Source organism: Oncorhynchus clarkii, chromosome 22, assembly GCF_045791955.1.
Source record: "Oncorhynchus clarkii lewisi isolate Uvic-CL-2024 chromosome 22, UVic_Ocla_1.0, whole genome shotgun sequence".
In the NCBI taxonomy this organism is placed as follows: Eukaryota; Metazoa; Chordata; class Actinopteri; order Salmoniformes; family Salmonidae; genus Oncorhynchus; species Oncorhynchus clarkii.
In genome coordinates, this window is record NC_092168.1 from 1,765,665 (window position 1) to 1,790,279 (window position 24,615).

General features: G+C 45.2%; 1 protein-coding gene across 1 annotated transcript in view; it reads left to right on the plus strand.

The window, feature by feature from the left end:
* LOC139380472 (dachshund homolog 1-like) overlaps positions 1–24,615 on the plus strand; it is a 310,374-nt gene that overhangs the window by 254,985 nt on the left and 30,774 nt on the right. The window contains exons 7-8 of the mRNA XM_071123163.1: positions 15,758–15,903; positions 21,705–21,852. Coding sequence (XP_070979264.1) covers positions 15,758–15,903; positions 21,705–21,852 — 294 coding nt within the window. The remainder of the gene's footprint in view (positions 1–15,757; positions 15,904–21,704; positions 21,853–24,615) is intronic.

Sequence of the window (24,615 nt, forward strand, 5' to 3'; positions counted from 1 at the left end):
CTTGTACAGTTAACTTTCCTGGCAGTTCTTGACTATGGTGACACCATTTACCAGAATGCAGCAGCCACTACTCATAAACCTTTGGATGCCGTCTACCATAACGCCCTTCGTTTCATCACAGGTGACAGTTTTAATACTCATCACTGCTTCCTGTATCAAAAAGCTGATCCTTCTTTATTAAAGTTTATTGAAGTCGCGTAAATCACTTCACTATTCCCTTTTTGTTTACAAAGCTCTTCTACACAGACTTCCGACCTACCTAACTTTGTTGTTGAGGTATAAAGACATGAGTTACCAAACCCAGTCACAGGGTTGGTTAACTCTTGAGGTTCCACTAATGTGGAGCACGTCACTATTCCCTTTTTGGGGAAGTTCAGAAGCTTCCGACCTACCTAACTTTGTTGTTGAGGTATAAAGACATGAGTTACCAGTCACAGGGTTGGTTAACTCTTGAGGTTCCACTAATGTGGAGCACGTCACTATTCCCTTTTTGGGGAAGTACAGAAGCTTCCGACCTACCTAACTTTGTTGTTGAGGTATAAAGACATGAGTTACCAGTCACAGGGTTGGTTAACTCTTGAGGTTCGTCGGGTCTCCACCGAATTTGGCAATCCGCTTTTGTTTTAATGCACCTCACTGCTGGATACATTTTTGGATCTCATTACAATTAGATGTTCTGGTGCCACTTGTGCAGTTTAGGGTGTTCATTGAGGACCTAGTGGCTGAGGACTATAACGGTTTTTCATACGTTTGTGTTTTCTATTGATTTCTGTTGTGTTTGTTGTATTGATTGTTGTGATCAGGGCACCCTTGGGAATGAGACCATGGTCTTAGTGGGTTTTCCCCGGAATAAATGCAAATAATACAAAAATGAAGTGTAAAATATATGGTTGTGTTTGTATGATTAAATGCTGTTCACATGTCCTATCAATGAAATAATGTGTAGATTCTCAACATATGAAGTGTAAAAAATATGTTTATGTTTGATTAAATGCTGTTTATTTGTCCTATGAAAGTCATGTGCCACGTGTCTCTATATCACCTGCAATACAGTCTTCAAATGTGAATTGCCATTAAATCTGTTGAGAAACATAATGGGGATGTATTCCAAACTGCTTTCTTATGCTTTAAGGAGCTACAACTGTGCTGAGAATGTTGTGGTAATAATACAGTAAAACCTAAATATAACAATCTGTACATGTTCTTGAAATGATCTGAGGACCTCCAAGACAAAGTAAAATGTTTATTGCGTAAACATCAATGGAATATTATGTTAAATCTAAAACAAATATGCTATGGAGGTCATAAAAACGGACTTATTTGGGAATTGGGGAACATTGTGCAACATTGAGGGAATGTTCTGTGCAACCTATGTGAATACCACAATAATATTATTGCAACATCCCAGACAACTCCCATACCTACATTTAATGTTCTGGGAACCTTTAAAGAACTTCGACTAGGATTTATGTCAACATTATTACATTAAGGGAATGTCCTGTGCAACCTAACTTAAACACTGTATGAATGTCATGTACTGTCATGTTGTGTCTTGTCTCTGTCCTTTCCCTTCACCCTGTCTCCCTCTGCTGGTCGTTGTTAGGTTACCTTTTCTCCCCCGCTTTCCCCCAGCTGTTCCTTGTCTCCTCTAACTACCCATTCACCCCATTTCCCACCTGTTCCCTTTTTCCCTCTGATTAGGTCCCTATATCTCTCTCTGTTTCTGTTCCTGTCCTTGTCGGATTCTTGTTTGTTGTGTTTCATGCCTGAGCCAGACTATCGTCATGTTTGCTGTAACCTTGTCCTGTCCTGTCGGAATCTGCCGGTCTATCTGAGCCTACCTATGTTTGGTTATTAAAGAAGCTCTGTTTAAGTTAGTTCGCTTTTGGGTCCTCATTCACTCGCCATAACAGAAGAATCCGACCAAGAATGGACCCAGCGACTTCGGATCCTCTCCACTCAGCCGTCGGGATCCAGGGAGCGATGCTAGGCAGACACGAGCAGGAAGTGTCTGCTGCTCGACATGCCGTTGAGACCCTGGCCACCCAAGTCTCCAACCTCACAGAACAGGTTCACCATCTCCGCCTCGATCCACCGGCCACTTCCAGGGCTTTCGAATCTCCGGAGCCCAGAATCAATAACCCGCCGTGTTACTCTGGGGAGCCCACTGAATGCCGCTCGTTCCTCACCCAGTGTGATATTGTGTTTTCTCTCCAGCCCAACACTTACTCCAGGAGCACTGCTCGTGTCGCCTACGTCATATCTCTCCTTATTGGACGGGCTCGTGAGTGGGGCACGGCAATCTGGGAGGCAAGGGCTGAGTGTACTAACCAGTATCAGGACTTTAAGGAGGAGATGATACGGGTTTTTGATCGATCTGTTTTTGGGGAGGAGGCTTCCAGGGCCCTGTCTTCCCTATGTCAAGGCAATCGATCCATAACAGACTACTCTATTGAGTTTCGCACTCTTGCTGTCCCCAGTGGCTGGAACGAGCCGGCCTTGCTCGCTCGTCTTCTGGAGGGTTTCCGCGCAGAGGTAAAGGATGAGATTCTCTCCCGGGAGGTTCCTTCCAGCGTGGATTCCTTGATTGAACTCGCTATTCGCATTGAGCGACGGGTTGATCTTCGTCACCGAGCTCGTGGAAAGGAGCTTGCGCTCTCCGTCGCCTCCCTCTCCGCATCACTACCATCTTCCTCTGCCGGCTCGGGTGCTGAGCCCATGCAGCTGGGAGGTATCCGCATCTCGACTAAGGAGAGGGAACGGAGAATCACCAACCGCCTCTGTCTCTATTGCGGTTCCGCTGGTCATTTTGTCACTTCATGTCCAGTAAAAGGCCAGAGCTCGTCAGTAAGCGGAGGGCTACTGGTGAGCGCTACTACTCCTGTCTCTCCTTCAAGATCCTGCACTACCTTGTCGGTCCATCTACGCTGGACCGGTTCGTCAGCTTCCTGCAGTGCCTTAATAGACTCTGGGGCGGAGGGCTGTTTTATGGACGAGACCTGGGCTCGGGAACATGACATTCCTCTCAGACAGTTAAAGGAGCCCACGGCCTTGTTCGCCCTGGATGGTAGTCCTCTCCCCAGGATTCAGCGTGAGACGCTACCTTTAACCCTCACTGTTTCTGGTAATCATAGTGAAACCATTTCTTTTTTAATTTTTCGTTCACCTTTTACACCTGTTGTTTTGGGCCATCCCTGGCTAGTTTGTCATAATCCTTCCATTAATTGGTCTAGTAATTCTATCCTCTCCTGGAACGTCTCTTGTCATGTGAAATGTTTAATGTCTGCTATCCCTCCTGTTTCCTCTGTCTCTTCTTCACAGGAGGAGCCTGGTGATTTGACAGGGGTGCCGGAGGAATATCACGATCTGCGCACGGTGTTCAGTCGGTCCAGGGCCACCTCTCTTCCTCCACACCGGTCGTATGATTGTAGTATTGATCTCCTTCCGGGAACCACCCCCCCCCGGGGTAGACTATACTCTCTGTCGGCTCCCGAACGTAAGGCTCTCGAAGATTATTTGTCTGTAGCTCTTGATGCCGGTACCATAGTCCCCTCCTCCTCTCCCGCCGGAGCGGGGTTTTTTTTTGTCAAGAAGAAGGACGGGTCTCTGCGCCCCTGCATAGATTATCGAGGGCTGAATGACATAACAGTGAAGAATCGTTATCCGCTTCCTCTTATGTCTTCAGCCTTCGAGATCCTGCAGGGAGCCAGGTTTTTCACTAAGTTGGACCTTCGTAACGCTTACCATCTCGTGCGCATCAGGGAGGGGGACGAGTGGAAGACGGCGTTTAACACTCCGTTAGGGCACTTTGAATACCGGGTTCTTCCTTTCGGCCTCGCTAACGCTCCAGCTGTCTTTCAGGCATTAGTCAATGATGTCCTGAGAGACATGCTGAACATCTTTGTTTTCGTTTACCTTGACGATATCCTGATTTTTTCACCGTCACTCCAGATTCATGTTCAGCACGTTCGACGTGTCCTCCAGCGCCTTTTAGAGAATTGTCTTTTTGTGAAGGCTGAGAAGTGCACTTTTCATGCCTCCTCCGTCACATTTCTCGGTTCTGTTATTTCCGCTGAAGGCATTAAGATGGATCCCGCTAAGGTCCAAGCTGTCATTGATTGGCCCGTCCCTAAGTCACGCGTCGAGCTGCAGCGCTTTCTCGGCTTCGCGAACTTCTATCGTCGTTTCATCCGTAATTTCGGTCAGGTGGCAGCTCCTCTCACAGCCCTTACTTCTGTCAAGACGTGCTTTAAGTGGTCCGTTTCCGCCCAGGGAGCTTTTGATCTCCTCAAGAATCGTTTTACATCCGCTCCTATCCTTGTTACACCTGACGTCTCTAGACAGTTCGTTGTCGAGGTTGACGCGTCAGAGGTGGGCGTGGGAGCCATCCTTTCTCAGCGCTCCCTCTCTGACGACAAGGTCCACCCATGCGCGTATTTTTCTCATCGCCTGTCGCCGTCGGAACGTAACTATGATGTGGGTAACCGCGAACTGCTCGCCATCCGGTTAGCCCTAGGCGAATGGCGACAGTGGTTGGAGGGGGCGACCGTTCCTTTTGTCGTTTGGACTGACCATAGGAACCTTGAGTACATCCGTTCTGCCAAACGACTTAATGCGCGTCAGGCGCGTTGGGCGCTGTTTTTCGCTCGTTTCGAGTTCGTGATTTCTTATCGTCCGGGCTCTAAGAACACCAAGCCTGATGCTTTGTCTCGTCTCTTCAGTTCTTCAGTAGCCTCCACTGACCCCGAGGGGATTCTCCCTGAGGGGCGTGTTGTCGGGTTGACTGTCTGGGGAATTGAGAGGCAGGTAAAACAAGCGCTCACTCACACTCCGTCGCCGCGCGCTTGTCCTAGGAACCTTCTTTTCGTTCCCAATCCTACTCGTCTGGCCGTTCTTCAGTGGGCTCACTCTGCCAAGTTAGCCGGCCACCCTGGCGTTCGGGGTACGCTTGCTTCCATTCGCCAGCGTTTTTGGTGGCCCACCCGGGAGCATGACACGCGTCGTTTCGTGGCTGCTTGTTCGGTCTGCGCGCAGACTAAGTCCGGTAACTCTCCTCCTGCCGGCCGTCTCAGGCCGCTTCCTATTCCCTCTCGACCGTGGTCTCACATCGCCTTAGATTTTGTCACCGGACTGCCTTCGTCAGCGGGGAAGACTGTTATTCTTACGGTTGTCGATAGGTTCTCTAAGGCGGCTCATTTCATTCCCCTTGCTAAGCTTCCTTCTGCTAAAGAGACGGCACAAATCATCATCGAGAATGTTTTCAGAATTCATGGCCTTCCGTCAGACGTCGTTTCGGACAGAGGTCCGCAATTCACGTCTCAATTTTGGAGGGAGTTTTGCCGTTTGATTGGGGCTTCCGTCAGTCTCTCTTCCGGCTTTCACCCCCAGTCTAACGGTCAAGCAGAACGGGCCAATCAGACTATTGGTCGCATCTTACGCAGTCTTTCTTTTCGTAACCCTGCGTCTTGGTCAGAACAGCTCCCCTGGGCAGAATACGCCCACAACTCGCTTCCTTCGTCTGCGACCGGGCTATCTCCTTTTCAGAGTAGCCTCGGGTACCAGCCTCCGCTGTTCTCATCTCAGTTCGCCGAGTCCAGCGTCCCCTCCGCTCAGGCTTTTGTCCAACGTTGCGAGCGCACCTGGAAGAGGGTCAGGTCTGCACTTTGCCGTTATAGGACGCAGACTGTGAGGGCTGCTAATAAGCGTAGAACTAAGAGTCCTAGATATTGTCGCGGTCAGAGAGTTTGGCTCTCCACTCAGAACCTTCCCCTTAAGACGGCTTCTCGCAAGTTGACCCCGCGGTTCATTGGTCCGTTCCGTATTTCTCGGGTCATTAATCCTGTCGCAGTTCGACTTCTTCTTCCGCGATACCTTCGTCGCGTCCACCCGGTCTTCCATGTCTCCTGCATCAAGCCCGTCCTTCGCGCCCCCGCTCGTCTTCCCCCCCCCCCCCCCATCCTTGTCGAGGGCGCACCCATCTACAGGGTCCGTAGAATTTTGGACATGCGTCCTCGGGGCCGTGGTCACCAGTACCTCGTAGATTGGGAGGGGTACGGTCCTGAGGAGAGGAGTTGGGTTCCCTCTCGGGACGTGCTGGACCGTGCGCTGATCGAGGATTTCCTCCGTTGCCGCCAGGTTTCCTCCTCGAGTGCGCCAGGAGGCGCTCGGTGAGTGGGGGGGTACTGTCATGTACTGTCATGTTGTGTCTTGTCTCTGTCCTTTCCCTTCACCCTGTCTCCCTCTGCTGGTCGTTGTTAGGTTACCTTTTCTCCCCCGCTTTCCCCCAGCTGTTCCTTGTCTCCTCTAACTACCCATTCACCCCATTTCCCACCTGTTCCCTTTTTCCCTCTGATTAGGTCCCTATATCTCTCTCTGTTTCTGTTCCTGTCCTTGTCGGATTCTTGTTTGTTGTGTTTCATGCCTGAGCCAGACTATCGTCATGTTTGCTGTAACCTTGTCCTGTCCTGTCGGAATCTGCCGGTCTATCTGAGCCTACCTATGTTTGGTTATTAAAGAAGCTCTGTTTAAGTTAGTTCGCTTTTGGGTCCTCATTCACTCGCCATAACAATGAATTTCATCACAACTGAGCATAGTTTGTGTTTTGGGAACATATCTCTTGTAATTTACCCACTATGGTCCCACAACATGTTTTGGGAACCTTTAAAGAACTCTGAAAGGCTGTTCTGTCAACATTCTTTCAACATCAGATGAATGTTTTGTACACCCTGAAACAAACATTATCTGAACGTGTAACGGTTTTCTTGAGTCGAAGGAGAGGCGGACCAAAACGCAGCGTGGTTATTATTCATGGTTCTTTAAATAAGAAACTATACATGAATAGACTAACAAAACAAGAAATGTGAAAAACCAAAACAGCCCTATCTGGTGCAAACACAGAGAAAGTAACAATCACCCACAAACACACAGTGAAACCCAGGCTACCTAAGTATGATTCTCAATCAGAGACAACTAATGACACCTGCCTCTGATTGAGAACCATACTAGGCCCGAAACATAGAAATACCCAAATCATAGAAAAACAAACATAGACTGCCCACCCCAACTCACATAATGACAAAACAAAGGAAATAAAGGTCAGAACGTGACAGTACCCCCCCCCCCCAAAGGTGCGGACTCCGGCCGCAAAACCTTAACCTATAGGGGAGGGTCTGGGTGGGCGTCTGTCCGCGGTGGCGGCTCTGGCGTGGGACACGGACCTCACTTCACCATCGTCTTAGTCCGCCTTATTGTCTGCTTCCGTGGCCTCCTAACCACGGCGACCCCTCTAAATGACCCCACTGGACTGAGGGGCAGCTCGGGACAGAGGGGCGGAAGCTCTGGACAGAGGGGCGGAAGCTCTGGACAGAGGGGCGGAGGCTCTGGACAGAGGGGCGGAGGCTCTGGACTGAGGGGCGGGGGCTCTTGGCTGAGGGGCTCTGGCGCCTCTGGGCTGAGGGGCTCTGGCGCCTCTGGGCTGAGGGGCTCTGGCGCCTCTGGGCTGAGGGGCTCTGGCGCCTCTGGGCAGAGGGGCACTGGCGCCTCTGGGCAGAGGGGCACTGGCGCCTCTACTGGCGCCTCTGGGCAGAGGGGCACTGGCGCCTCTGGGCTGAGGGGCACTGGCGGCCCCTGGCTGACTGGCGGCACTGGCGGCCCCTGGCGGCACTGGCGGCACTGGCGGCCCCTGGCTGACTGGCGGAACTGGCGGCCCCTGGCTGACTGGCGGCCCCTGGCTGACTGGCTGACAGAACGTATTTACATGTGGTCTGTGGTTGTGAGGCCGGTTGGACATACTGCCAAATTCTCTAAAACAACGTTGGAGGTGGCTTATGATAGAGAAATGAACATTCAATTATCTGGCAACAGCTCTGGTAGACATTCATGCAGTCAGCATGCCAATTGCACCCGCCCTCAATATTTGAGACATCTGTGGCATCGTGACAAACCTGCACATTTTAGAATGGCCTTTTATTGTCACCAGCACAAGGTGCACTTGTGTAATGATCATGTGTGTAATCAGCGTCTCTTTATATGCCACACCTGTCAGGTGGATTGACTATCTTGGCAAAGGAGAAATGTTCACTAAGAGGGATATAAAAATTTGTGCACAACATTATGAGAAAAATGCATTTTGTGGGTATAGAACAATGGAATATAAAACAGTAGACACTTTACATGTTGCTTTTATATTTTTGTTCAGTATACAACAGTTAAATATCACTATTTTGACATACAATGCAACCATGTTGCTTATTTCAAATGCTACTTTCTCGTTTGAAGCAAGATGCATTGTACAGCTAACGGTCCATAGGGTTTATTTGACAAGGTGAAGTTTAAAAACATTATAACTACCGCTACAGTCGCATCGTCTTCTATTAGCAACCTAAGAGGTCACAGCCACTCCATTTGAAGGAGGACAACTTCCTCCCTCCTCAACCATTCTACTGGCAGGTCAAATAAAATGTAATTGTGCCTGGCTGAAAGCACGCCGTCCGGCTTTGTGTCTGCCCCACTGACAACCTCCAGGTTTTAGCACTCCGTTATCTTTTTGGGAGGAACACACCGCTTGCAAGGACACAGGCTTCACCTGTCAATAGATCACACTGACTTCCCTGGCCCCGGCTAAATGCACAGCCTGCAGAGAGAGGCTGCATTTTTCTCTATCTCGATTTTCTCTCTCTCTTGCGCTCTCGCCTTCTGTCTCTGTCTCCTGCTCTTCTCTTGCCTGGGTCGGTCTCTCTTTATCTCTCTCTCGCTATCTTCCCACTGGGCACAGATGTCAGTTCAACATCTAGTTTTGATTTACATTTGGTTGAGTTGTCAACTAAACGTGAATTCAATGTGAAATCAACAGAACATTTCACCATGTCATTGGATTTCAGTTAAAAGTGAAGAAAATACAATATTAGCTTACGTTGATTACTCTTTGCAAATCCAATTAGTTTTCCACATTGATTAAACGTCATCATATTCAATTATTTTGTTGAAATGACGTGCAAACAATGTTAATTCAACCAGTTTTTGCCCAGTCGGGTTGTTCTTTCTCTCCCACTCGCTCCCTCCTCCTGCCTCTTTCTCTCTATTGGCTTCTCACTATATCTTTTTACATTACCCTAATCTATCCTTTTATCTACAGTATCTTATACTTCCATCTCTCTCTCTCTCTCTCTCTCTCTCTCCCCCTCCCTCTCTTCATGTGTCATTTTCTCCTCTTCTCATTCCCTCCCTCAGCTGAAAGCTCCCGAGGGAGCTCCGGATTCAAACACAGGAACCAGAAAACATATGGCACATTTTCAAACTCCCAAGGTCAATTACAGCTATTTATCCAGAGATTGTGGCTCAATTTCCCAAGGTTTCCTGTTGATTTACCGCAGATAGCCTATGCATGTCTGTCATATTTAAATCCGAGGCAGTATTTAGTTGCATCCTCCTCTCGCTTTCCCTTCTCTGCGACTCTCCATCAGACATTTCAAAGGCTTTCAAGTGGATTTGAGACATGTTTTATCTCCCATTATCATGCAGACCGTCTTCTTCTCCCTCCTCAGCATAGCTAGGTCCGAGTGCCGCTCCTCGCACAACACAAATCTAATAACATGTCAATTGGAGATAAGCCCAGATTCCTCTGAGTGATCTTTTTTTTTTTTTTTTTTTACATCCGTAGTTTGTCAAATAAATTCCATGGCCTCCTGTTTTAGAGGCACCACAGCACATTGTGGAGTGAGAAAATTAACTGTATAGGTGATTCATCATTGCTATCCCACTGTCAAGGACTCCAAACTGCTATTGAGGGCTGGAGGGAGGAGAAGAGGAAGAGAGGGATGGTATTTCATTCGCCATTGTATTTAGGCCTACTACATCCCCATTTTTCATTTGTGGCTCTTATTATCCAGCCAAAACAGTTGTGGCATGAAATGTTATTTGTGACATGGCAGACACGCGAGAGGGGGGGGGGGGGTTGTATTTCACAGCGGAGGCCCTTTACCACACTTTTACCATAGAGAGTAGCCTACAGTGCGTATAGCACAAGAGGCTGTCACAGCTGCTGCTGGCAGTGCTCGCTGGAGGAGACGTATCACCTGAAAACACTCCATTCCAGCATCACTCCAGCGTCTGTCGCTGTAATTAAGTGGAAGTCAATGATGCCGGAGCGACGGTGAGGAATAAACATGCAAACACATGCCAGAGGAGAGGAGAATAGAGGAGAGGGGTGGTAGGGGAGAGGGAAGGAAGGAGAAGATAAGAGGAGAAGAATGTAGGAGGAGAGAAGAGGAGAGCAGATGAAGAGAAGGGAGTTGAGGACAGACCTGGTGAAAGCCTGAAGAAGAAAAAACTCATCTGGAGTTTCACTGCAATAAACACGGAGTTGAACAAACAGTGATTACTGAATATTGATTGAATTAACTGTTTGCTTCCATGTGCTCTTGTCAACCTGCCTGTATTTGCGCACACACCTCTTTTGTTGAAAATTACATGTACTCTGACAAGCGGTGCAGTTCAGCTCTGTAGTTGTGAGTCTATCTGGAACAAAACACAAAGCTGTTTGCTTTTCCCGTGCCGCGTGACAGGATGTTTCCTCTGCAACAAAGTGATCAAATATTCTCTGTAATCTGCTGGCGTGTTGCAGAAGGGGAGACCTGCTGAGTGCAAAGCCAGAGTTTGTTAAAGCAATGATTTATGATGAATGCCAACACTAAATAAGGGACAAAGTGTATACAGTACAAATCAATTACAAAGCTACAACAACAGGCCTTCTATCGAATAAATGTTATCGCAGGTGCAGCTAAATGTTTGTGTTTCTAGCTCCAACAGTGCAGTAATACCTAGCAATAAATAATAGATAAAAGAATACACACAATAAATAAATTAAGACATTTCAGAACAAGCAATAGCAGAGGTCAGAATATATATATGTATATACACGACCGTTCAAAAAATTTGGGGTCACTTAGCAATGTCCTTGTTTTTGAAAGAAAAGCATATTTTTTTGTCAATAAAAATAACATCAAATTTATCAGAAATACAGTGTAGACATTGTTAATGTTGTAGATGACTATTGTAGCTGGAAACGGCTGATTTTTTTATGGAATATCTACAAAGGCGTACAGAGGCCCATTATCAGCAACCATCACTCCTGTGTTCCAATGGCAAGTTGTGTTAGCTAATCCAAGTTTATGATTTTAAAACGGTTTTGTTGATTAAAGATGCAATAAAACTGGCCTTTAGACTAGTTGAGTATTTGGAGCATCAACATTTGTGGGTTCGATTTCAGGCTCTAAATGGTCAGAAACAAAGCCTTTCTTCTGAAACTCGTCAGTCTATTCTTGTTCTGAGAAATGAAGGCTATTCCATGTGAGAAATTGGCAAGAAACTGAAGATCTCGTAGAACACTGTACTACTCCCTTCACAGAACAGCGCAAACTGGCTCTAACCAGAATAGAAAGAGGAGTTGGAGGCACCGGTGCACATGCACAACTGAGCAAGTTGACAAGTGCATTAGAGTGTCTAGAAAAACAGATGCCTCACAAGTCCTCAACTGGCAGCTTCATTAAATAGTATCTGCAAAACACCAGTCTCAAAGTCAGCAGTGAAGAGGCGACTCCGGGATGCTGGCCTTCTAAAAAATGTGCTATTTTTTCAGAAACAAGGACATTTCTAAGTGACCTCATACTTTTCAACGGTAGTATATATATATATATATATATATATAAGTTTGGGCACACCTACTCATTCCAGGATTTTTTCTTTATTTTGACTATTTTCTACATTGTAGATCAATAGCAAAGACATCAAAACTATGAAATAAATAATGTAGTAACCAAAAAAGTTTTAAACAAGATTGTGCCAAGATTGTGCAAAGCTGTCATCAAGGCAAAATGGTGGCTACTTTGAAGAATCTACTCTGAAGAAATATAATAAAACATTTTAACACTTTTTTTGGTTACCTTATGATTCCATATGTGTTATTTCATAGTTGTGATGTCTTCACTATTAATCTACAATGTATAATGTGTTGTTTCATAGTTTGGATGTCTTCACTATTAATCTACAATGTAGAATATGTTATTTCATAGTTTTCATGTCTTCACTATTAATCTACACTATTATGTAGAAAATAGTCAAAATAAATAAAACCCTTGAATGAGTAGGTGTGTCCAAACTTTTGACTGGTATTGTATATGCTGTGTATAATGGTGTGTAAAGACAGTATGAACAGTATATGAATAGAAAAGATATGTACAGCAGTAGTTCTATAGGATGAGCCATGACTAGAATACAGTATGTAAACATTTTTAAAGTGACCAGTGTTCATTTACTCTATGTAGTATGTACATACATCTCTAAGGTTCATGGTAGAGTACTGGCTGGTAGCCAGCGAGAACTGTGACTAAGGCTAGTGGTGACTGTTTAACAGTCTGATGGCCTGGAGATAGAAGCTGTTTCTCAGTCTCTGGATCCCAGCTTTGGTGCACCTGTACAGTCTCCATCTTTTAAATTGTAGTGGGGTAAACAGGCCGTGGCTCGTGTAGCTGAGATCCTTGATGATCTCCTTGGCCTTTATGTGACACCAGGTGCTGTTGATGTCCTGGAGGGCAGGCAGTGTGACCCCAGTGATGCGTTGGGCTGACCACACCACCCTCTGGAGAGCCCTGCGGTTATAGGCGGTGCAGTTGCCGTAGCAGGCATCTGGTAGCAGGCATCAGGTGATACAGCCCGACAGGATGCTCTCAATGGTGCATCTGTAGTTCTTGAGGGTCTTAGGGGCCAAGCTGAATTTCTTCAGCCTCCTGAGGTTGAAGAGGTGCTGATGCACCTTCTTCACGATGCTGTCTGTGTGAAGGGACCATTTCAGGTTGTCAGTGTTGTGGATGCCGAGGAACTTTAAGCTTTTGACCCTCTCCACCCTCTCCCTATGGAGCCCCCGTGTTGAACATCCGTGTGGAGGAGGTGTTGTTGCCTACCTTCACCACCCGTGGTCGGGCCCATCAGGAAGTCCAGGAACCAGTTACCCAGGGAGGGGTTCAGACCCATGGCCCTGAGCTTAGTGATGAGCTTGGAGGGCACTATGTTGAAGTCTACTAGCGTTGGTAGGAGTTATGCTGATTTTATTGGACAGAGATATTTGCAGTAGTGATCAGAGAGGGGGCTATATAAAGTATAATGTAATGAATGCAAATGGTAGATGTTGTATATGTATATGAACAACATCAGAGGTCGTTGGAGTTCGGTGGTTATGTTGATAGTGTTGTCAGCCGCTTTAAGGCGCCATTCCAATCATGTGCCAAGTATTTTAAATTATATCGTAGTTTCATTTCAGTGTAACAGTAAAAAAAATATGCTCATATGCTCAGTCAAATTAGTTTTTCACTGGAGCTCTTGTTAGAGAGGATGCCATTCTCTCATATGCTCAGTCAAATGAGTTTTTCGCTGGAGCTCTTGTTAGAGGATGCCATTCTCTCATATGCTCAGTCAAATGAGTTTTTCGCTGGAGCTCTTGTTAGAGGATGCCATTCTCTCATATGCTCAGTCAAATGAGTTTTTTACTGGAGCTCTTGATAGAGGATGCCATTCTCTCATATGCTCAGTCAAATGAGTTTTTCGCTGGAGCTCTTGTTAGAGGATGCCATTCTCTCATATGCTCAGTCAAATGAGTTTTTTACTGGAGCTCTTGATAGAGGATGCCATTCTCTCATATGCTCAGTCATCCCACAATAAAGCAGCAAAAACATGAACAACAGCAAATTACCACAGAAGTGACTTCTTAAAAGTAGGCAGTTCATTATTTTTTAATGAAGTCAAATGATAAACTGATTTGAATCCATTAGGCATCCATTCAACAGGAGGGAAAATATAAAACAAGAGGAGGAAAACAGAGCAGAGAGGTTGTTGCCGCTCACCACGGACCAACAGTGCATATTCCACTCTCTTTTTCCCTCTCCCCAAAAATGTATACAGATTCTTTTCTTCCAAATTACAAACTCTATTAACTGTGGATCCGAGCACTCTAACACTCCACTGCCTGCTGGTGAGCCCATTTGCAGATGCTCTAAATAATCTCCAATGTTTTTGTTCAATCTGCTCAGAGGATGGGTGAAATAAATACTTTAAACTAATTAATGACCAACCAGCTGTTCCACTTGGCTGGCGTTAGTGAATATTGATGGGAGGAGAGAGAGACCGTGAGGAGGGAAAGAGAGAGGAGAGAGAGGGACTGTGAGGAGGGAGCTTGTCTGTTTTTGTGCAGCATTCACTCTGCCACGTAAACATGTATGAATAGTGGATGAGAGGGGAGAGAGGGGACCTGCACAGAGCACAGTCAGGGTGCAGCATTAGAGGAAATAGAGTGGATTTGATCAAAATGGAGAAAAGAGGGACAACTGATGGCACATTTAATATATCATTTTGAGGCGTGTGTGTGTTCTTGTTTTCCTACCTTATCAGGACCCTAATGTCCTAACAATTCACCTGAATGTTCTGAAAAGGTAGGAAACCAAATAACTTCATGTCCTCAATTTTTTCAATTGCTATTTTAAGGATTAGGTTCAGGGTTTTGGGGTTGAGGTTAGGGTTACGGTTGGGATTTTGGGGGTTACGGTTAGGTTAGGGGTAGGGTTAGGGAAAAAAGGATTTGTAATGGTCAAACATTTTCACTACCCAAAAAGTCCTGACATTTTACAAAAATAAAGCTGCGTGTTTGCGTGCATGTGTGTGGTATAAGTGGTTGACTTATTATTAAGGCTCTTCAGACATAAACATAAAGTGGAACCTCTTCCTGACAGAGTGTAATGTCTCTCTCTCGCTCTCTCTTTCTTTATCTAGCTATCTCTCTCTCAATTCAATTTAATTAAATTCAGAAGTTTTTATTGGCAAAGTGGTACCTCTTCCTGACAGAGTGTAATATCTCTCTCTCTCTTTCTTTATCTAGTGCTCTCTCTCAATTTAATTTAATTAAATTCAGAAGTCTTTATTGTCATGGATGTGTTGAACACATACATTACCAAAGCAAACATATAGAAACATATCAATGATGACGCAGATAGATATTTTGCACATACACACGCATACACACACCACTCTCTCTCGCTCTCTCTCTCCCTGGTGTGTTATGGATAGTGTGTACAGCAGATGGCAGGGCCCTGCCTGGCCCTCTGTTGGTGATGAATGGTGGATGATGTCATCCTATAAGTTTGACAGGCACCCGTGCGTGCGTACACAAAGGAAGCTGATCCAGCCGAGGTAATGGAGTTCTGTAGGCCTGCTTCTTCTTATTTGGGAATCCACATGATTTACTCCCTTCAATGGGAAAAGCTGAATTTGTGTCCTGGATGGATGAAGGTTAACCCTTTGGTTAGACCCTGAGAGACAATGTAGAGTAGACAATGCAGACTGGATTGAATCTCAATAGTCTTTTTGTGAGTTCTTGTGATCTCATTCTCGAAAAACATTGGATGAGAAGAAACCTTGAATCCTCTCATCCAAGGTGATTTGAGAAGGAGGCACTGCTTTTTCAAGAAATGCTTTTCAGATTTAGCCCTGGACTGGATTTTCTATCAGAGTGGACCTGAGAGCACTGATTGACTGATTTACTGTTGTCAACCAATAAGAGTCAAGCTACTGTTTGGATGCACAGTAGGATACTTAAATATATGAATAAAAATGTATCACAGCTGAAAAAAAGTATATAAACCACTATTGTAAGGTACTGTGTTTTATTTCAAAGCTGTCAGTAAAGAATCATGTCCTTACTTGTTCTGTATTCCAGATGACAATCCAATGTGCACCCCGACGGCGAGAGACAGCTACGAGAGGCTGTCACTGGCTGGACAAGGTCTACCACCTGGCTTCCCTTCGCCATTCCTGTTCCCAGACGGCCTGTCATCTATTGAGAATCTCCTCACTAACATACAGGTACAGTATGTCTGACCAATCGAGGTGCTCCTCACTAACATACAGGTACAGTAGGTCTGACCAATCGAGGTGCTCCTCACTAACATACACTTACAGTACCAGTCACAAGTTTGGACAGAGCTACTCATTTTAGGATTTTTCTTTATTTTTACTATTTTCTTACTTTGTAGAATAATAGTGAAGACATGAAAATGATGAAATAACACACATGGAATTATGTAGTAACCAAAAAAGTGTTAAACAAATAAAAATATATTTTATATTCTTCAAAGTGGCACCGGACCACCGGCTGCTGTTTTACTGGCTCCTAACCAACTGCTATTTTGTTTATTTTTCGCATTGTTTTTCACTCATTTTGTACATAATATTGCTGCTACCGTCTCTTATGACACGGAACCCAAACACGCCATCGTGCATAAATATATTTTGTCCCCCCCACACCAAACGCGATCACGACACGCAGGTTCAAATATCTAAACAAACTCTGAACCAATTATATTAATTTGGGGACAGGTTGAAAAGCTTTAAATATTTATGGCAATTTAGCTAGTTAGCTTGCTGTTGCTAGCTAATTTGTCCAGGGATATAAACATTGAGTTGTTATTTTACTTGAAATGCACAAGGTCCTCTACTCGACAATTAATCCACACATAAAATGGTCAACCAAATTGTTTCTAGTCATCTCTCCTCCTTCCAGGCTTTTTCTTCTCTATACAGGAAGGCCTTAGCAATACTATACAGGTAGGCCTTAGCAATAGTTTACAGGTAGATCTTAGCAATACTATACAAGTATGTCTTAGTAATACTCTGCAGGTATGTCTTAGCAATGCTATACAGGTAGGCCTTAGCAATACTATACTGGTAGGCCTTAGCAATACGATACAAGTATGTCTTAGTAATACTCTACAGGTATGCCTTAGCAATGCTATACTGGTAGGCCTTAGCAATACTATACAAGTAGACCTTAGAAATAGAATAGAATATCCTAGCTAATACACAGGTAGATCTTACAAATAGCAATAGAGTAAAGAAAACTTTGGTTAGTATATGCCTTTTATCTTAAGTACCATTTAGGCTGCAATTGTAAAGACCAGGGTCTGTATTCACGAAGCATCTCAGTATGGGAGTACTGATCTAGGATCAGGGCATCGAGTTCCATATAATCGTATTCACTGTGAGGCCTCCCGAGTGGAGCAGTGGTCTAAGGCACTGCATCGCAGTGCTAGCTGTGCCACTAGAGATCCTGTTTCGAGTCCAGGCTCTGTCGCAGCCGGCTGCGACCGGGAGACCCATGGGGCGGCGCATAATTGGACCAGCGTCGTCTGGAATGCTCTTGTCCCATCGCGCACTAGCGACTACTGTTGCAGGCCAGGTGCAATGCACGCTGACACGGTCGCCAGTTGTATGTTATTTCCTCCAACACCTTGGTGCGGCTGGCTTCCAGGTTAAGTGGGCATTGTGTCAAGGAGCAGTGCGGCTTGGCTGGGTTGTGTTTCGGAGGACGAATGGCTCTCGACTTTCGCCTCTCCCGAGTCCGTACGGGAGTTGCAGCGATGAGACAAGACTGTAACTACCAATTGGAGATCATGAAATTGGGGAGAAAAAAGGTTATATAAAAAAATGTAATGTTTTATACAAAAAATTTAATAATAGGTAACCTGCATTCAAATAAATGAATATCTTGCCGTTCAATACTGAACAAAAATAGCATGATCATTACACAGCTGCACCTTGTGCTGGGGGCAATAATAGGCCACTCTAAAATGTGCAGTTTTGTCACAAAATACAATGCCACAAGTTTTGAGGGAGCAGGCAATTGGCATTCTGAATGCAGGAATGTCCACCAGAGCTGTTACCAGAGAATGTAATGTTAATTTCTCTACCATAAGCCGCCTCCAACGTTGTTTTAGAGAATTTGGCAGTACGTCTAACCAGCCTCACAACCGCAGACCACGTGTAACCACACCAGCCCAGGACCTCCACATCCAGCTTCTTCACCTGCGAGACTGTATGAGACCAGCCCCCGGACAGCTGATGAAACTGTGTACAACAGAAAAAGTTCTGCACAAACTGTCAGAAACCGTCTCGGGGAAGCTAATCTGCGTGCTCGTCGTCCTCACCAGGGTCTTGACCTGACTGCAGTTCAACGTCGTAACTGACTTCAATGACTTCGATGGTCACTCGATGGTCACTCTTCACGGATGAATCCCAATTTCAACTGTACCGGGCAGATGGTATGGCATCGCGTTTGCTGATGTCAACAGAGTGCCCCATGGTGGTGGTGAGGTTATGGTATTGGCAGGCACAAGCTAAGGACAACAAACACAATTGCATTCCATCAATGGCTATTTGAATGCACAGAGATACCATGACGAGATCCTGAGGCCCATTGTCGTGTCATTCTGCTGAAAATATCCCAGTTCATCCATGGCCTCCATACTCACCAGACATGTCACCCATTGAGCCTGTTTGGGATGCTCTGGATTGACAGTGTGTTCCAGTTCCCACCAATATCCAGGCATTGAATAGGAGTGGGACAATATTCCACTGGCCACAATCAACAGCCTGATCAAATCTATGCGAAGGAGATGTGTCGTGCTGCATGAGACAAATGGTGGTCACACCAGAAACTGACTGGTTTTCTTATCCACGCCCCTACCTTATTTTAACTTCTTTGGGCTAGGGGGCAGTATTTTGAAGTTTGGATGACAAACGTGTCCAAAGTAAACTGCCGGTTACTTAGGCCCAGAAGCGTATGCATGTAAGTGGTAGATTTGGATAGAAAACACTCTGAAGTTTCTAAAACTGTTACAATAATGTCTGTGAGTATAACTTCTTAGGGCTGGGATCCTGCTAACAGGATTGAAATGACAACAGCCAGTGACAGTGCAGGGCGCCAAATTCAAAACAACAGAAATCCGATAATTAAAATTCCTCAAACATACACGTATTTCACACCATTTTAAACATAATCTTCTTGTTAATCCCACCACAGTGTCCGATTTCAAATAGGCTTTACGGCGAAAGCACCACAAACAATTATGTTAGGTCAGAGCCAAGTCACAGAAAAACGCAGCCATTTTTCCAGCCAAAGAGAAGAGTCACAAAAATCAGAAATAGAGATAAAATGAATCACTAACCTTTGAAGATCTTCGTCAGATGACACTAATATGACTTCATGTTACACAATACATGTATGTTTAGTTCGATAAAGTTCATATTTATATAAAAACATCTCAGTGTTCATTTGCGTGTTATGTTCAGTAGTTCCAAAAACATCCGATGATTTTGCAGAAAGTCACATCAATTTACAGAAATACTCATCATAAATGTTGATGAAAATACAAGTGTTATACATGGAACTTTAGATACACTTCTCCTTAATGCAACCGCTGTGTCAGATTTCAAAAAAGCTTTATGGAAATCTGAGTACAGCGCTCAGAGCCCAAACAAGCCACAAAGATATCCGCCATATTGTGCAGTCAACAAAAGCCAGAAATAACATTATAAATATTCACCTTTGAATAAGACTTTTGGTAAGTTGTCTATGGAATCATGCAGTATTGGCGTGACTGTGTTCTTTGTTCTTTTTTCTTTCTATTGAAAATGTTTTTGTCTGGATGAAATATTATCGATTATTTAGACAATTGACAACCTGAGGATTAATTATAAACATCATTTGACATGTTTCGATGAACTTTAACTTTTACCTTTTTTTTTTTGCGTTTATAATTTTGTTCAGTGTGTATTAGAGTGTAATGATGTGGATACAGCACTCCCTTGCTCGCTGCTCTGATACTCCGATACCACAGACATCAGAGTCCTCCTCCTTTGGTCTGTGCATTAATTAGAAAACAACACACATACATACACAACTCCAACACTAAAGTAAGTCATCTCTGATAATGATCTCGGCATTTAATATTTATATACAAATCAACAAAATGGAACCGAGCAGACAATTGAGATAAAGCAGCTATGTCTAAATTGGGGTCATGGGAACCAACAATTAGTAAACTATAGCCCACTGCATTTGGTGTAATTACATGTAGATGGAGAGTAATTGTTGTGGAAACAGACACTGCACAGAATGGAGACTATAATAATAAGTATTCGAACAGTAGTAGTAGCATGGCTGTAAAAGCCTGAGAGAGATTTTTGTATCTCAGTTGGTATCATTCATAGATAGTTAGTCTCGGAAATAGTCTCGGAAATCCCAGACCTAGACCTAGGGCAATAGCCATAGGTCCTTATTGAGGTCAAAAAGGATTATACAATGCATTCAGAAAGTATTCAGACCCTTGACCTTTTCCACATTTTGTTACAGCCTTATTCTAAAATGTATTAAATAGTTTTTTCCCTCATAAATCTACACACAATAACCAATTGAGGTAGTATGTACATGAATGTATAGTTAAAGTGACTATGCATATATGATAAACAGAGTGTAGCAGCAGCTTAAAAAGAGGGGTTGGGGGCGGCACACAATGCAAATAGTCCGGGTAGTCATTTGATTACCTGTTCAGGAGTCTTATGGCTTGGGGGTAAAAACTGTTGAGAAGCCTTTTTGTCCTAGACTTGGCACTCTGCTACCATTTTCCATGCGGTAGTAGAGAGAACAGTCTATGACTGGGGTGGCGGGGGTCTTTGACAATTTTTAGGGCCTTCCTCTGACACCGCCTAGTGTAGAGGTCCTGGGTGGCAGGTAGCTTAGCCCCAGTGATGTACTGGGCCATACGCACTACCCTCTGTAGTGCCTTGCGGTCAGAGGCTGAGCAATTGCCGTACCAGGCAGCGATGCAACCAGTCAGGATGCTCTCGATGTTGCAGCTGTAGAACCTTTTCTACAGGGGGAATAGGCTTTGTCGTGCCCTCTTCACAACTGTCTTGGTCTGTTTGGACCATTCTAGTTTGTTGTTGATGTGGACACCGAAGAACTTGAAGCTCTCAACTTGCTCCACTACAGCCCGTCAATGAGAATGGGGGCGTGCTCGGTATTCAGACCCTTTACTCAGTACTTTGTTAAAGCACCTTGACAGTGATTACAGCCTTGAGTGTTCTTGGGTATGACGCTACAATCTTGGCACAGCTGTATTAGGGGAGTTTCTCCCATTCTTCTCTGCAGATCTTCTCAAGCTCTGTCAGATTGGATGGGGAGCGTCGCTGCACAGCAATTTTCAGGTCTCTCCAGAAAGTTTGATCGGGTTCAAGTCCGGGCTCTGGCCGGGCCAATCAAGGACATTCAGAAACTTGTCCCGAAGCCATTGCTGCATTGTCTTGGCTGTCTGCCTAGGGTCGTTGTCCTGTTGGAAGGTTTTCATCAAGGATCTCTCTGTACTTTGCTCCATTCATCTTTCCCTCGATCCTGACTAGTCTCCCAGTCCCTTCCGCTGAACCCCCCCCCCCCCCACAGTATGATGCTGCCACCACCATGCTTCACTGTAGTAATGGTATTGGCCAGGTGATGAGCTGTGCTCCAAACCAGACAAACCTCAATCACTCCATCTCGCACACTTGACACATTTTTTACAATTAACTCAATTGTTACTATGAGGAAATACAATGATAACACATACAAAAAAACGTACTGTAACTGATAAAACATAACTATCATTCAAGCAGTTTATTTTACCTTTACATGCTCTGTAATTGTGTGTGTGTGTGTGTGTGTGTGTGTGTGTGTGTGTGTGTGTGTGTGTGTGTGTGTGTGTGTGTGTGTGTGTGTGTGTGTGTATGTGCATGCACTTGTGAGTGTATTTGTACTAACTGGTGTGTGTGTGTGTTTGTATGTGTGTGTGCAGGGCCTGCTGAAGGTGGCAATTGACAACGCGCGGGCCCAGGAGAAGCAGGTGCAGCTGGAGAAGACGGAGCTGAAGATGGAGCTGTTCAGGGAAAGAGAGCTCAGGGAGACCCTGGAGAAACAGCTCGCTATCGAACAGAAGAACAGAGGTAGGTGTGTGTGTGTGTGTTTGCACACAAAATAACAGAGATACTGACAACCACCTGGCAGAGATTGAGATGGAGATGGAAGAGAGGGGGAAAAGAGAGAGAGTGAGGGTTTGTGTATGTGAGAGAGAGACTCAGAGTCTCTGTGTGTGGGTCACATAGCAGTGCAGTCTACTAGCTGCTGCTCACAAGAACAACAATTACACGACACCAGGGATATTCAACCAGGCTCCACGACGGTACTGCAGGGGGTCCGTAAAAATATATAACAAAATTAGAATAATATCAAAATGAATTTTCTTTACAGTGTTTTCATGAATATTGCTAGCAAAAACAGAATAAACACATTTCGATTGAAATATATACAGTAGAAAATAGAATATATTTATTTCTCAACTCATAATATTACACTCATTGGAGCCAATTACACTCACTGAAGTCAAATGATGAAAACATCAGTAGCCTAAACATCATTATAAGCACCAAGTGGCCTTGATAAATAGTGAAACTGGGCACAAAAGCAATAAGGGCATTATAATGAATAGAAATGTCAATATGACAGCAGTCAAAAATAGTCAATTATTGTCAGCTCGTGCTTATATTGTGTACTTCATGCAATGGCATAAGTTGGATTTAATTTAGCTGTTATCCCACAATTTTCGTAACTTTCACTTGCTTGATACATTTTGACATACCTTTTTTTGTTGTTGTGTGTTTTGGAACATTGTCTTGAGGCATGACCCAACTGCGCTTCAGCTTCAGATCACAGACAGATGGCCTGACATTCTCCTGTAGAATTCTCTGATACAGAGAAGAATTCATGTGTCCTTCTATTAAGGCAAGTTGTCAGGTAATCTGTCTGTGAGCTGAAGCTGAAGGTCAGCAAGACAATGATCCAAAACACACAATCAAGTCGAAATGAAAATGGCTAAATAGCAACACATTTGAAGTTTTGGAATGGCCTAAACCCGATTGAGATGTTGTAGTAGCAGGACCTGAAATTAGATGTTCATGTCTGAAAACCCACAAATTTATCTAAGTTAAATGTTCTGCATGGAAGAGTGAGCCAAAATTCCTCCATAGCGATGTGAGAGACTGATCAACAACTACAGGAAGCGTTTGGTTGAAGTCATTGTAGCTAAAAGGTGGACTGATCAACAACTACAGGAAGTGGTTGGTTGGAGTCATTGCAGCTAAAAGTGGCAGAACCAGTTATTGAGTGTAAGGGGGTAATTCCTTTTTCACACATGGGCATTGGGTGTTGCATAACTTTGTTTATTAAATAAATGTGACCCGATTCAGGAAACTAGGCATATGTCGCAAGTCACGACTTCACAGAAGCCATTTGAATGTAATTATTATTATTATTATTTTTTTTTAATCAAAATTCAAACTTTCGTCTGCCTTAATAACAAACGTCTGTAAATACGCATTAAAATGTTTAAATTATGAGCCTTGTTGGTTAAGCTACAGAAAAAGTTGGCAACCTTCCCACTAGACATGATTGGCTGAGATAATGAGTGGGCTGGACATGCCAAGAGAGGAGTTCGGATTGATTGGTCTGCCATATTGAAGGCTTCTGTCTATTTGAGCTCGTCAGTCTGGGTTGGTAATCCTGTTGAACACAGCTTTTTTAAATGTATTGTCACGCCCTGACCTTAGCGACTATACGAAGAGTTAGCTCAACGACGGAAGCACGAGAGGCAGCCCGCCCAAAAATATTTTGGGGGGGCACACGGGGAGATTGGCGGAGGTAGGGTTTACACCTAAGCAAACTCCCTGTGCTTACCGCGGGGAGTGTGTGACTGGTCAGGCACCGTGTTATGTGGTGATGTGCACTGTGTCTCCAGTGAGCATTCACAGGTCGGTGCGCTCTGTGCCAGCATTTTCCGGGCGGAAGTGGGCATCCAGCCAGGACGGGTTGTGCCAGCTCTACGCTCGAGACCTCCAGTGCGCCTCTACGGCCCAGTGTATCCGGTGCCTGCTCCACGCACCAGGCTTCCAGTACGTCTCCTCAGTCCGGTGAGACCTGTTCCGGTTCCATGTACCAGGCCTCCAGTATGTCTCCCCAGCCTGGTAAGCCCTGTGGCAGCTCCACGCACCAGGCTTCCAGTACGTCTCCTCAGTCCGGTGAGACCTGTTTCGGCTCCACGCACGAAGCCTCCAGTGATGATCCACGGCCCGGAGCCTGTAGTGATGATCCATGGCCCAGAGCCTCCAGTGATGATCCATGGCACAGAGCCTGTAGTGATGATCCACGGCCCGGAGCCTGTAGTGATGATCCACGGCCCGGAGCCTCCAGTGATGATCCATGGCCCGGAGCCTGTAGTGATGATCCATGGCCCGGAGCCTCCAGTGATGATCCATGGCACGAAGCCTCCAGTGATGATCCATGGCACAAAGCCTCCAGTGATGATCCATGGCCCGGAGCCTCCAGTGACGATAAATGGCCCGAAGCCTCCAGTGATGATCTATGGCACGAAGCCTCCAGTGATGATCCATGGCCCGGAGCCTCCAGTGACGATAAATGGCCCGAAGCCTCCAGTGATGATCCATGGCACAAAGCCTCCAGTGATGATCCATGGCACGAAGACTGCAGTGATGATCCATGGCCCAGAGCCTGTAGTGATGATCCATGGCACGAAGCCTCCAGTGATGATCCATGGCACGAAGCCTCCAGTGATAATCCATGGCCCGTAGCCTGCAGTGAAGATCCAGGGTACGGAGCCTCCAGCGACAGTCTCCCGTCCGGAGCCTCCAGCGACG